The following is a 12,315-nucleotide window of genomic DNA, read 5'->3' on the forward strand; positions in this document are numbered from 1 at the left end:
GCCAATCGTTCAGCGTACTTCTCATCTGCCTTTAACCGTGTTTGACTTATGCACTTTGTTGGATTAGGACTAAACAGGACATTGCAAAACTTTATTGGACCAAGGCACGTAAACAAACAAACATTTCTCAAAAATGGGCCTGTTGTTGGTTGGTACTTTTTTTTTTTTTTGACTGTAAGAGCATCTCCAAAGCAGCTTTTGGCCTTTTAACTAGTGTTGTTCCGATACTGGTATCGGCCAGAGGCCCCGATACTGCATTAAATCGAGTGGTATCTGTGAGTACTTACATATAACATGCCGATACCATTATTTCCGACACAAATATAGGACTTTGGATGCAGCATCTTGTGCACGACATTCACTGATGTGTGACATATTCACTGCATGCTGATCTAAGAAATCCTATTGGCCCTTGAATGCTCTGAACCAATGCAGGGCAGCTTTGTCATGTTGAAAAAAAAAAAAAGTATCTGTATGGTGTCAGTATCGGCCGATACTGCAAAGCTGGGTATCGGAATTGGTATCTGGGGCCAAAAAAACGGTATCGGAACAACACTACTTTTAACAAATGACTCCTAAGGAATTTATCTGATCATCTTCAAATTTTCTGTTTCATCTAAAGATGGTTAATATGAAAAGTTAATGAAATCTTTTCATTTCGTTGCCTGCTGTTGCCGTGGCGATGTTGTTTTTGCAAAGAAAAATGATGCTGCTTTTAATGGCGTTAATCATGAAACTTTGCACACACATCAGACTTGCCATAAAGATCAATACATTAGAGATTGTTTAAGAAATTTAAAAAACAAAAACAAAACAAAAAAAGCTTCAGTTGTGCCTTGTACAGTTGTTTTAAAGTCTTTTGGAGCCATATGCTAGCAGCTAGCTAAACTGAACGGGATGTTCGCCATTTTGATTTTTTTGATCTCTCCAAAGATGTTCAGTTGAATTCAGTCTGACAGTTGTCCGGGTGACACGCCTTTGATATCTTTTGATGGTTTTGCGTTTCTCAAGGAAAGAAACTCGAATATAAGAAAAATGTATTTGTGTTCTCTACATCACTGGTTAGTTTGCTGTCAATTTATCTTCCATTTTCTGCCATCATGCATTTTGTGATCACCCACCCTCCATGTGCATACGGTTACCACGGCGACAGAGATGATCCCCCCCCCAAAAAAAATAATCATCTTAATTATTACTTGAATTTTTCTTTTGCAGGACTCTGACTCCCCCCGCCACTCGACGGCCTCCAACAGCTCCACCTTCAGCAGCCCCCCCAGCCCGGCCTCGCCTCACAAGACCAAGTCGCTGTCCTTGGAGAGCACTGACCGCATGGGCTGGGACACATGAGCCGGCCCGGACCAATTGACACACAAATGTACCTCTCGGCCCCCTTCCCCCTTCCACGGTTGTTTCTGGGGTGCGACGTGGTGTCCGAATCAAACGCACCCTTCCTTTTTCAGCATCAACTGACACGCCCCCCTCCTTGCCTCATTCACATGCAAAGACAGAATAGGAAAAAAAAAAAAAGAGATTTGTATTTGTACATAGGAGCCTTTTGGGTTTTAGGGGACAATATTTTAATTTATTTATCAATTTTAGAGTACAAGCGTTCGTTTTGCGCGGTGGCCCCAAAAGCCCCGCCTCCCCAACCAAGCTGCAAACTTTGCTAACACTAAACTTGCCACTACGTGCGGTGACTTTATGCTCCGTTTCAAAATAAAGCGGATGACCTCATCGCTCATCCTCATCAAAGGGGTCTACTTTGCCCAACCACAATAATGTACATAAGTTCAAAGTAGAGAGTAATATATGATAAGGAAATACTATAGAGAACTACACGGGGAAATATACATTTTATTTTCCTTCTTTTATTCTTGAGTGATTTGGGCTTTTTTTTTTTTTTTTATTCACACGGAATCTGTTTTAAAACTTTTATTTTGTTTGATGTTCTTATTTCGATGACACTTTTTTTTTTTTTTTTTGTCCCCCCCCCCAATATTTGTGTTTGCATTTGAGTGAAAATGTGGATGAACACGCATACGCACTGAGGGGATGTTGGAGTGTGCGTGCGGTAACCAAAAACAAAATGGCGGAGGGCAACATCGGGACTTTTTAGCCTTTGCTTGGATTGAGGATCATTTGCTCGTTTATGAGAAGGAAAAAAAAAAGTGGTTAAAAAAAAACAAAAGAATGTCGAAAGTGAGGGAAAACCCGCATCGTTATGGCCTCCCAGTCACAATCCAATCTGCTTTTCATAGCTGCTTTTTTTTTTTTTTTTTCCCATTTGTTTCTTGGATGCAAAGTGTCCTCAAGCGTGACATTACCATGTGAATATTAAACTCAAATATTCACAACACTACAGTGTGCTTCTAATATGCTATTGTGTCACAAGTGTGGTTGTCAGGGAAACAAAAAAAATACATTGTGGTCATTCCTCTTCATTCAGTTTTCTTTTTTCAAAACACTATTCCACACATGTGCATTATCCTTTTAGTTGCGTTACTAACAAAATCGATTTGATTCTGATTGAAAGCACCTCCCGAGCTCGCGGCATGTGGAATGTATTATCTCAGAGCGAGGACGACCTTTTTATTGGCCATTGTTGTACAGATGAATAAAATGATCCCGATGAGAAGATGGACTAACTCAGGAAACGGAAGCAATATGATGATTTTATGGCAGGAGTGGATTTTAAAAAAAAAGAAAAAAAATGGTTTTTAGGGCTGCTGTGGAGAGAAAAACTTAAGAAAAAAAAAAAATCAATTGCCTTTGCATTTCAGTGAGGTCTTATCTACAATACTATGTTTTGCTCTTTCATATCATAATACACTTTGGTTGTTTTCTAGGATTGCTTTGTAATAATTTGTACAGTTTTGCATGTTATAGATGTAATCATTTGGTTTTTTTTGGTTTGTTTTCCCTTGGATTTGCTTTTTATTTTATTTTATTTTATTATTATTATTTTTAAAACGGTTTGGGCGTTTTACTGAGGATAACCCACTACAGGTGATGTAGATTCTTTTTGCACAAAAATATTTAAGGTGTAAGGTCAAAACAAAATGTATGGAACTGGCTGCCACATTTCTGTGGACAACTCATATTAACCTGACTCCGATGTATTTCAATAAAGCGGAGGGCTGTTACAGATACACCGCGTGTGTTTGGGTGTGATTTGTTTAGCCAACACATGCTTGTTCTTTTCCATTTATTATAAAAAAAAATAAAAAAAAAATGAACAAACCAAGAATATTTTTTACATTATGCACAGCTTGTAGCCAGCAGGGGAAAAAATGTTCTAACACTGGGGTGGGCAAACAGTGCCACTTTTGAATTTTAAATGTGAAATTCAATTGTAGATGAGGTAAAAATGTCATGTTTTGTTTTTTTTTGTTTTTTTTCTTCTCCATTTTAGGTAACCAGTTCTACGAAGATACGTTACATGTTTATATTGTATTTTATTTGTTGGGATAAATTACCCATTCTTTGATGTAAATGAAAGCAAAAATGAATGTAAAAAATGGAATTTAAAAAGTTGGCCCACCCCTCGTCTACAGTACAAGCAATAACTCACTATTCCGATTTGACCAGCAACCATTTTGAGCCTGATTTACAAAGATCCCAAATAGCAGGTGCAAAATGGCGTATCCACGCTACTAAAATTGTCATCTATAACAAGTCCCCACATAATTTCCCGATGATTTTTTGTTTCTGGCATTTCAAAAAATATGTAAAATGAGCGCATGTATCTATTTGCATACAATCCTTGTACAGCATTTATCACATTTGGCATCCCATTTTTGCACATGCAAACCTTTAATAAATCGGTCTGGTCTGGTTGTTCAGGTTGCAAAGGTAGGAGTTTCGATTCAGCCCTGACATTTCCCAACCCCAGCCCCTTATTTTGAGTTTGGATTTAGCCCTGACATTTCCCGACCCCGCCCCTTATTTTGAAACACGTGGTGTAAGAATTCTTTCACAAGCATGAAAATGTTTTGAATGGATGGATTTCAGCAAGCCAATCGGATTCAGTCTGTCCTGCTGATCAACACAAAAAAAAAAAAAAAAAGCCCAACTCGTCACTAATCGAGAGCAAGAGACCATCAGGAGCTTCCAAAAGGTGTAATAAAACCATCCAAAAAGTAGCCGGCGGGTCTTTGGATTTCTCATCACCGTGACGTCAAATCCAAAAATCATTTTCAAGTCTGTTATGATGAGTCTTGGCTCGGACGTCTGGCACCAAAAAAAAAAAAAAAGGATCGAGCGCACGTCCGCAGCTCTGTTTCAAGCCCCGTCTTCCTCCAGCATCCTGTGAATGCCGTTTCCGGGGCCCCCCAGCGCCGGTTGGGGGACGCAGCTTAGGTCCCTGACGCTGCTGCTGTGCCGCGACTGGATGTCCAGCAAGTGGGCGGAGCCATGCCGCGACAGAGCGTCCAGGCGATCGGTGCTTAGGTGTCTCGTCCGGGACGGGTCGTCCAGGTGGGGCATGCTGCCGTAGGGCGTGCGCTCGTCGCACGCTTGGAAGCTGGAGGCCGTGTATCTGATGATGATGATGATGATGATGATGATGGAAGAAATGAAGAAAATGTGGAATAAATGCTGAACTGGCCGAGGAGCATCTTGGCGAAGGGCTTACCCGCCGTCCCGGGTGCGGCGCAGGCTCCCGTGGTAGCTGCTCAACTTGGAGCGGCCGCTGCGGAGCGAGCCGGCCCGGCTGCTTCCGCCGCTGGGGGGCTCGTCCAGCATGGCCAGGTGGGTGGAGGAGGCGTGCGTGGACGTGCCCTGCGTGGACGTACCGCGCGACTTCCTCGCCACGGGCGCCTGGGGGTCCCTCAGTAGCAAACGGGCGAAGTCGGGCTCCCGCGGGACCTGCCGGCTATCCACCATGGCGCTGGGGAGGGGGCGGGGAGAGGCGCAGGGAGGCGGGGAGGGACAGCGGGAAGGCGGGCGGGTGAGGGGCGAGGGAGGAGAGGAGAGACGGGTGAGCGGGCGTGTCGCTGGGAGACGTGCTCAACGCTCTTGAGGTGGGGGGCTGGCGGTTGGAGAAGGAGCCGCTTTTACAAGGACCGACCACTTGGGACCATTTTTTACAATTTTGCTGTTGTTGAAGTTAGGTTTTGTTGTTTGTTTGTTTTCACACACATTTGTATTTTACTCTGTTAACGAAAATGTTTTTTATTTTACACTCTGAAAACAGTTGCAAAAATAACTTAAATTGGTGACCGACCCAACATTTTAGTTTGTTTATATCAACCAAAAAGTTGGTTGATATATATATATATTTTTTTTAACTACATTTTGGGGGACTGACCCAACATTTTGGGTTGTGCATGAAAACAAAAATTTGGGTCAAAAATAACCACATTGGGTCAGAACGGGACCAATCCAATGTTTTGGTTTATTTCTTTCAACCAAAAAGTTGGTTCAAATAAATAACCCATTTTTTAAATGAACAAAACTACATTTTGGGGGGACTGAACCATCATTTTGGGTTGTGCATGAAAACAAAAACTCGAATGCTTTCAGGTTTTTTTTTTTTTGTTTTGTTTTTTTAAACCATGTATAGTCATGCTTTTTTTGTTTTTTGTTTTTGTCTTTTAAAACAACCATGAGGTGTTAGGCATTTTTTATTTTTTTATTTTTATTTTTTAAAAAACAACCAGTCAAAAATAACCCAAATTGAGTCAAAAAGGGACCGACGTTTTGATTTATTTCTTTAAACATTTCGGCGTCTATTAAACCATTCTTATTTTTAATTTGTAATTTTTTTTTAAACCAAACGAATAAATTTTGGGGGGAATAATTGACACAGCATTTTGGGGTGTGCATGAAAACAAAAAATTGGGTAAAAAATAACCCAAATTGGTTCAAACAGGGACGACAACATTTTGGTTTAGTTAAACCAAAAGTTGCGTCAAATGCCACAAAACAGTCCATTTTGGGAACGAACCAATGTTTTGGGTTATTTATTTACTTTGTAAACCAAAAAGTTGGTTGAATAAACACCTTTTATTTATTTATTTATTTATTTTTGAGACCGGCCCAATTTTTTGGGTTATGCACGTAAACCAAAAAGTTGGGTCAAAAGAATAACCCCAAACTCATTTTTTTCGGTTGTTTAATGGGTTATTCATCTGAGCCATCTTTTTGATTTCAATGATTAACCCAAGCCTTTTTGACCCAAATTGGGTTATTTTTGACCCGACTGGTTTTAGAGCGTAGTATGAGGTTAGTTTCAACACACTCACGCAGTTAACCTTCAGTTCCTTTCTGCCCCCTATCTGATATTTCAAATGCAATTGCATAACTCGAAGCGCACAAAAAGACAACAGTGTGCTCTCATCCTTTGTGGAAAGTGTGAAAGGTGTGCGTGTACGTTGCCGTGTTGTCGTACTCTTTGCGTCGCTTTCCGTGGAAGAAGCTGGCCCACTCGAAGCAGGTCTTCTTGCTGCCCACCCAGAAGACGGACGGGATCCCCACGATCAGCATCATCACGTACTTGATCAGGAAGAGGGACAGGTCGGGGCGGCGGCTCTGCTCCACCTGATTTTTTGAGCGAAATCTCAATTCTGCCTTTTGAGTTTGAGCCGAATTCGCGAACGCTGCTTTGAGTTCCTATATTGCAAATACCTGGTAGGGGCAAGGGATGTGGTAGTGGCGACACTTCTCCTGGACCCAGGTGGTCTCCCAGACGGTCCTGTGGCTGTTCTCGTACAGGTAGCAGGCCAGAACGCTCAGCAGCGGCACCAGGTAGAGCACGGAGAAGACGCCGATGCGGATCATGAACTTGACCAGCTTCTCCTGGTTCTCCTTCTCCAGGGGGATCTCCATGCGGACGCGGTTGAGCGCCGCGATCCCCGCCAGGAGCAGCAACACGCCCACCTGACGGAACAGGACACCTCGTCAGACGCCCGCTAACGCGTCGACATCATCGCGCCGACTCTTCACAGTGGCGGGGCAACTTTCCCAGGGGCCACAAGCAAGAAGGGATTTTTTTTTTTTTTATTGCACATCTGTATCTTCAACAAACAATCACCATTAATTGTTCTTCATTCAAGTGACTTGCTGTGTTTCACTTTAATAAGAATACTTCTCAGTCAGAAAATAGGAAAATAAAATTACTAAAAAATAAATAAAAAGGCCTTACGAAACACAGTCGTTTAAAAAAAAGAAAAAGAAAACGCCTTACGATACATGGTCGTTTTTTTAATCAAATAAAAAACGCCTTACTATACATGGTCGTTTTTTTAACAAAATAAAAACGCCTTACTATACATGGTCGTTTTTTAGGGGAAAAAAAACGCCTTACTATACATGGTCGTTTTTTTAACAAAATAAAAACGCCTTACTATACATGGTCGTTTTTTAGGGGAAAAAAAACGCCTTACGATACATGGTCGTTTTTTTAATCAAATAAAAAACGGCTTACTATACATGGTCGTTTTTTTAACAAAACAAAAACGCCTTACTATACATGGTCGTTTTTTTTTAACAAAATAAAAAACGCCTTACTATACATGGTCGTTTTTTTAATCAAATAAAAAACGCCTTACTATACATGGTCGTTTTTTTTAACAAAATAAAAAATGCCTTACTATACATGGTCGTTTTTTTTTAACAAAATAAAAAACGCCTTACTATACATGGTCGTTTTTTTTAACAAAATAAAAACGCCTTACTATACATGGTCGTTTTTTTAGGGGAAAAAAAAACACCTTACTATACATGGTAGTTTTTTTTAACAAAATAAAAACGCCTTACTATACATGGTCGTTTTTTTTAACAAAATAAAAAACGCCTTACTATACATGGTCGTTTTTTTAACAAAATAAAAAACGCCTTACTATACATGGTCGTTTTTTTAATCAAATAAAAAACGCCTTACTATACATGGTCGTTTTTTTTAACAAAATAAAAAATGCCTTACTATACATGGTCGTTTTTTTTTAACAAAATAAAAAACGCCTTACTATACATGGTCGTTTTTTTTAACAAAATAAAAACGCCTTACTATACATGGTCGCTTTTTTAATCAAATAAAAAACGCCTTACTATACATGGTCGTTTTTTTTAACAAAATAAAAACGCCTTACTATACATGGTCGTTTTTTTTTAACAAAATAAAAAACGCCTTGCTATACATGGTCGTTTTTTTAATCAAATAAAAAACGCCTTACTATACATGGTCGTTTTTTTAACAAAATAAAAAACGCCTTACTATACATGGTCGTTTTTTTTTTTAACAAAATAAAAAACGCCTTGCTATACATGGTCGCTTTTTTAATCAAATAAAAAACGCCTTACTATACATGGTCGTTTTTTTAACAAAATAAAAAACGCCTTACTATACATGGTCATTTTTTTTAACAAAATAAAAAACGCCTTACTATACATGGTCGTTTTTTTAGGGGAAAAAAACCCATCTTACTATACATGGTCGTTTTTTTTAACAAAATAAAAACGCCTTACTATACATGGTCGTTTTTTTAATAAAATAAAAACGCCTTACTATACATGGTCGTTTTTTTTAACAAAATAAAAACGCCTTACTATACATGGTCGTTTTTTTAATAAAATAAAAACGCCTTACTATACATGGTCGTTTTTTTTAACAAAATAAAAAACGCCTTACTATACATGGTCGTTTTTTTAACAAAATAAAAAACGCCTTACTATACATGGTCGTTTTTTTAACAAAATAAAAACGCCTTACTATACATGGTCGTTTTTTAGGGGAAAAAAAACGCCTTACTATACATGGTCGTTTTTTTAACAAAACAAAAACGCCTTACTATACATGGTCGTTTTTTTTTAACAAAATAAAAAACGCCTTACTATACATGGTCGCTTTTTTAATCAAATAAAAAACGCCTTACTATACATGGTCGTTTTTTTTTTAACAAAATAAAAAACGCCTTGCTATACATGGTCGTTTTTTTAACAAAATAAAAAACGCCTTACTATACATGGTCATTTTTTTTGAACAAAATAAAAAACGCCTTACTATACATGGTCGTTTTTTTAGGGGAAAAAAACCCATCTTACTATACATGGTCGTTTTTTTTAACAAAATAAAAACGCCTTACTATACATGGTCGTTTTTTTAATAAAATAAAAACGCCTTACTATACATGGTCGTTTTTTTTAACAAAATAAAAAACGCCTTACTATACATGGTCGTTTTTTTAACAAAATAAAAAACGGCTTACTATACATGGTCGTTTTTTTAACAAAATAAAAACGCCTTACTATACATGGTCGTTTTTTAGGGGGAAAAAAACGCCTTACTATACATGGTCGCTTTTTTAACAAAACAAAAACGCCTTACTATACATGGTCGTTTTTTTTTAACAAAATAAAAAACGCCTTACTATACATGGTCGCTTTTTTAATCAAATAAAAAACGCCTTACTATACATGGTCGTTTTTTTTTAACAAAATAAAAACGCCTTACTATACATGGTCGTTTTTTTAGGGGAAAAAAAAACACCTTACTATACATGGTCGTTTTTTTTAACAAAATAAAAACGCCTTACTATACATGGTCGTTTTTTTTAACAAAATAAAAAACGCCTTACTATACATGGTCGTTTTTTTAACAAAATAAAAAACGCCTTACTATACATGGTCGTTTTTTTTTTAACAAAATAAAAAACGCCTTGCTATACATGGTCGTTTTTTTAATCAAATAAAAAACGCCTTACTATACATGGTCGTTTTTTTTAACAAAATAAAAAACGCCTTACTATACATGGTCATTTTTTTTAACAAAATAAAAAACGCCTTACTATACATGGTCGTTTTTTTAGGGGAAAAAAACCCATCTTACTATACATGGTCGTTTTTTTAACAAAATAAAAAACGCCTTACTATACATGGTCGTTTTTTTTTAACAAAATAAAAAACGCCGTGCTATACATGGTCGTTTTTTTAATCAAATAAAAAACGCCTTACTATACATGGTCGTTTTTTTAACAAAATAAAAAACGCCTTACTATACATGGTCGTTTTTTTTTTAACAAAATAAAAAACGCCTTGCTATACATGGTCGTTTTTTTAATCAAATAAAAAACGCCTTACTATACATGGTCGTTTTTTTAACAAAATAAAAAACGCCTTACTATACATGGTCATTTTTTTGAACAAAATAAAAAACGCCTTACTATACATGGTCGTTTTTTTAGGGGAAAAAAACCCATCTTACTATACATGGTCGTTTTTTTTAACAAAATAAAAACGCCTTACTATACATGGTCGTTTTTTTAATAAAATAAAAACGCCTTACTATACATGGTCGTTTTTTTTTAACAAAATAAAAAACGCCTTACTATACATGGTCGTTTTTTTAACAAAATAAAAAACGCCTTACTATACATGGTCGTTTTTTTAACAAAATAAAAACGCCTTACTATACATGGTCGTTTTTTAGGGGAAAAAAAACGCCTTACTATACATGGTCGTTTTTTTAACAAAACAAAAACGCCTTACTATACATGGTCGTTTTTTTTTAACAAAATAAAAAACGCCTTACTATACATGGTCGCTTTTTTAATCAAATAAAAAACGCCTTACTATACATGGTCGTTTTTTTTTAACAAAATAAAAACGCCTTACTATACATGGTCGTTTTTTTAGGGGGAAAAAAAACACCTTACTATACATGGTTGTTTTTTTTAACAAAATAAAAACGCCTTACTATACATGGTCGTTTTTTTTAACAAAATAAAAAACGCCTTACTATTCATGGTCATTTTTTTAACAAAATAAAAAACGCCTTACTATACATGGTCGTTTTTTTTTTAACAAAATAAAAAACGCCTTGCTATACATGGTCGTTTTTTTAATCAAATAAAAAACGCCTTACTATACATGGTCGTTTTTTTTAACAAAATAAAAAACGCCTTACTATACATGGTCATTTTTTTTAACAAAATAAAAAACGCCTTACTATACATGGTCGCTTTTTTAATCAAATAAAAAACGCCTTACTATACATGGTCGTTTTTTTTTAACAAAATAAAAAACGCCTTACTATACATGGTCGTTTTTTAGGGGAAAAAAAAACGCCTTACTATACATGGTCGTTTTTTTAACAAAACAAAAACGCCTTACTATACATGGTCGTTTTTTTTTAACAAAATAAAAAACGCCCTACTATACATGGTCGTTTTTTTTTAACAAAATAAAAAACGCCTTGCTATACATGGTCGTTTTTTTAATCAAATAAAAAACGCCTTACTATACATGGTCGTTTTTTTTAACAAAATAAAAAACGCCTTACTATACATGGTCATTTTTTTTAACAAAATAAAAAACGCCTTACTATACATGGTCGTTTTTTTAGGGGAAAAAAACCCATCTTACTATACATGGTAGTTTTTTTTAACAAAATAAAAACGAATTACTATACATGGTCGTTTTTTTAATAAAATAAAAACGCCTTACTATACATGGTCGTTTTTTTTAACAAAATAAAAAACGCCTTACTATACATGGTCGTTTTTTTAACAAAATAAAAAACGCCTTACTATACATGGTCGTTTTTTTAACAAAATAAAAACGCCTTACTATACATGGTCGTTTTTTTTTAACAAAATAAAAAACGCCTTACTATACATGGTCGCTTTTTTAATCAAATAAAAAACGCCTTACTATACATGGTCGTTTTTTTTAACAAAATAAAAACGCCTTACTATACATGGTCGTTTTTTTAGGGGAAAAAAAAACACCTTACTATACATGGTCGGTTTTTTTTTTAACAAAATAAAAACGCCTTACTATACATGGTCGTTTTTTTAACAAAATAAAAAACGCCTTGCTATACATGGTCGTTTTTTTAATCAAATAAAAAACGCCTTACTATACATGGTCGTTTTTTTTAACAAAATAAAAAACGCCTTACTATACATGGTCATTTTTTTTAACAAAATAAAAAACGCCTTACTATACATGGTCGTTTTTTTAGGGGAAAAAAACCCATCTTACTATACATGGTCGTTTTTTTTAACAAAATAAAAACGCCTTACTATACATGGTCGTTTTTTTTTAACAAAATAAAAAACGCCTTACTATACATGGTCGTTTTTTTTTAATCAAATAAAAAACGCCTTACCCTACATGGTCGTTTTTTTTAACAAAATAAAAAACGCCTTACTATACATGGTCGTTTTTTTAGGGGAAAAAACCCCATCTTACTATACATGGTCGTTTTTTTTAACAAAATAAAAACGCCTTACTATACATGGTCGTTTTTTTAATAAAATAAAAACGCCTTACTATACATGGTCGTTTTTTTAGGGGGAAAAAAAACACCTTACT

The 12,315-nt window shown here is 36.1% G+C and overlaps 2 protein-coding genes across 10 annotated transcripts in view; one reads left to right on the forward strand and one right to left on the reverse strand.

Annotated features, from left to right (window-relative positions):
- cdc42bpab (CDC42 binding protein kinase alpha (DMPK-like) b) overlaps nt 1-3,151 on the forward strand; it is a 55,516-nt gene extending 52,365 nt beyond the window's left edge. For all 9 annotated transcript variants that reach the window (XM_077511216.1, XM_077511218.1, XM_077511221.1 and 6 more), the window contains one exon: nt 1,216-3,151. In XM_077511216.1, the coding sequence (XP_077367342.1) occupies nt 1,216-1,347 (132 nt within the window). In that variant the 3' untranslated portion in view covers nt 1,348-3,151. The remainder of the gene's footprint in view (nt 1-1,215) is intronic.
- The window catches only part of fzd3a (frizzled class receptor 3a), a 93,832-nt gene continuing 82,707 nt past the window's right edge, over nt 1,191-12,315 (reverse strand). The window contains exons 6-9 of the mRNA XM_077511225.1: nt 6,628-6,879; nt 6,392-6,540; nt 4,634-4,888; nt 1,191-4,537 (exon numbers count right to left, since the gene is read on the reverse strand). Coding sequence (XP_077367351.1) covers nt 4,282-4,537; nt 4,634-4,888; nt 6,392-6,540; nt 6,628-6,879 — 912 coding nt within the window. The 3' untranslated portion in view covers nt 1,191-4,281. The remainder of the gene's footprint in view (nt 4,538-4,633; nt 4,889-6,391; nt 6,541-6,627; nt 6,880-12,315) is intronic.

This window comes from Festucalex cinctus, chromosome 21 (assembly GCF_051991245.1).
Source record: "Festucalex cinctus isolate MCC-2025b chromosome 21, RoL_Fcin_1.0, whole genome shotgun sequence".
Classification (NCBI taxonomy): domain Eukaryota; kingdom Metazoa; phylum Chordata; class Actinopteri; order Syngnathiformes; family Syngnathidae; genus Festucalex; species Festucalex cinctus.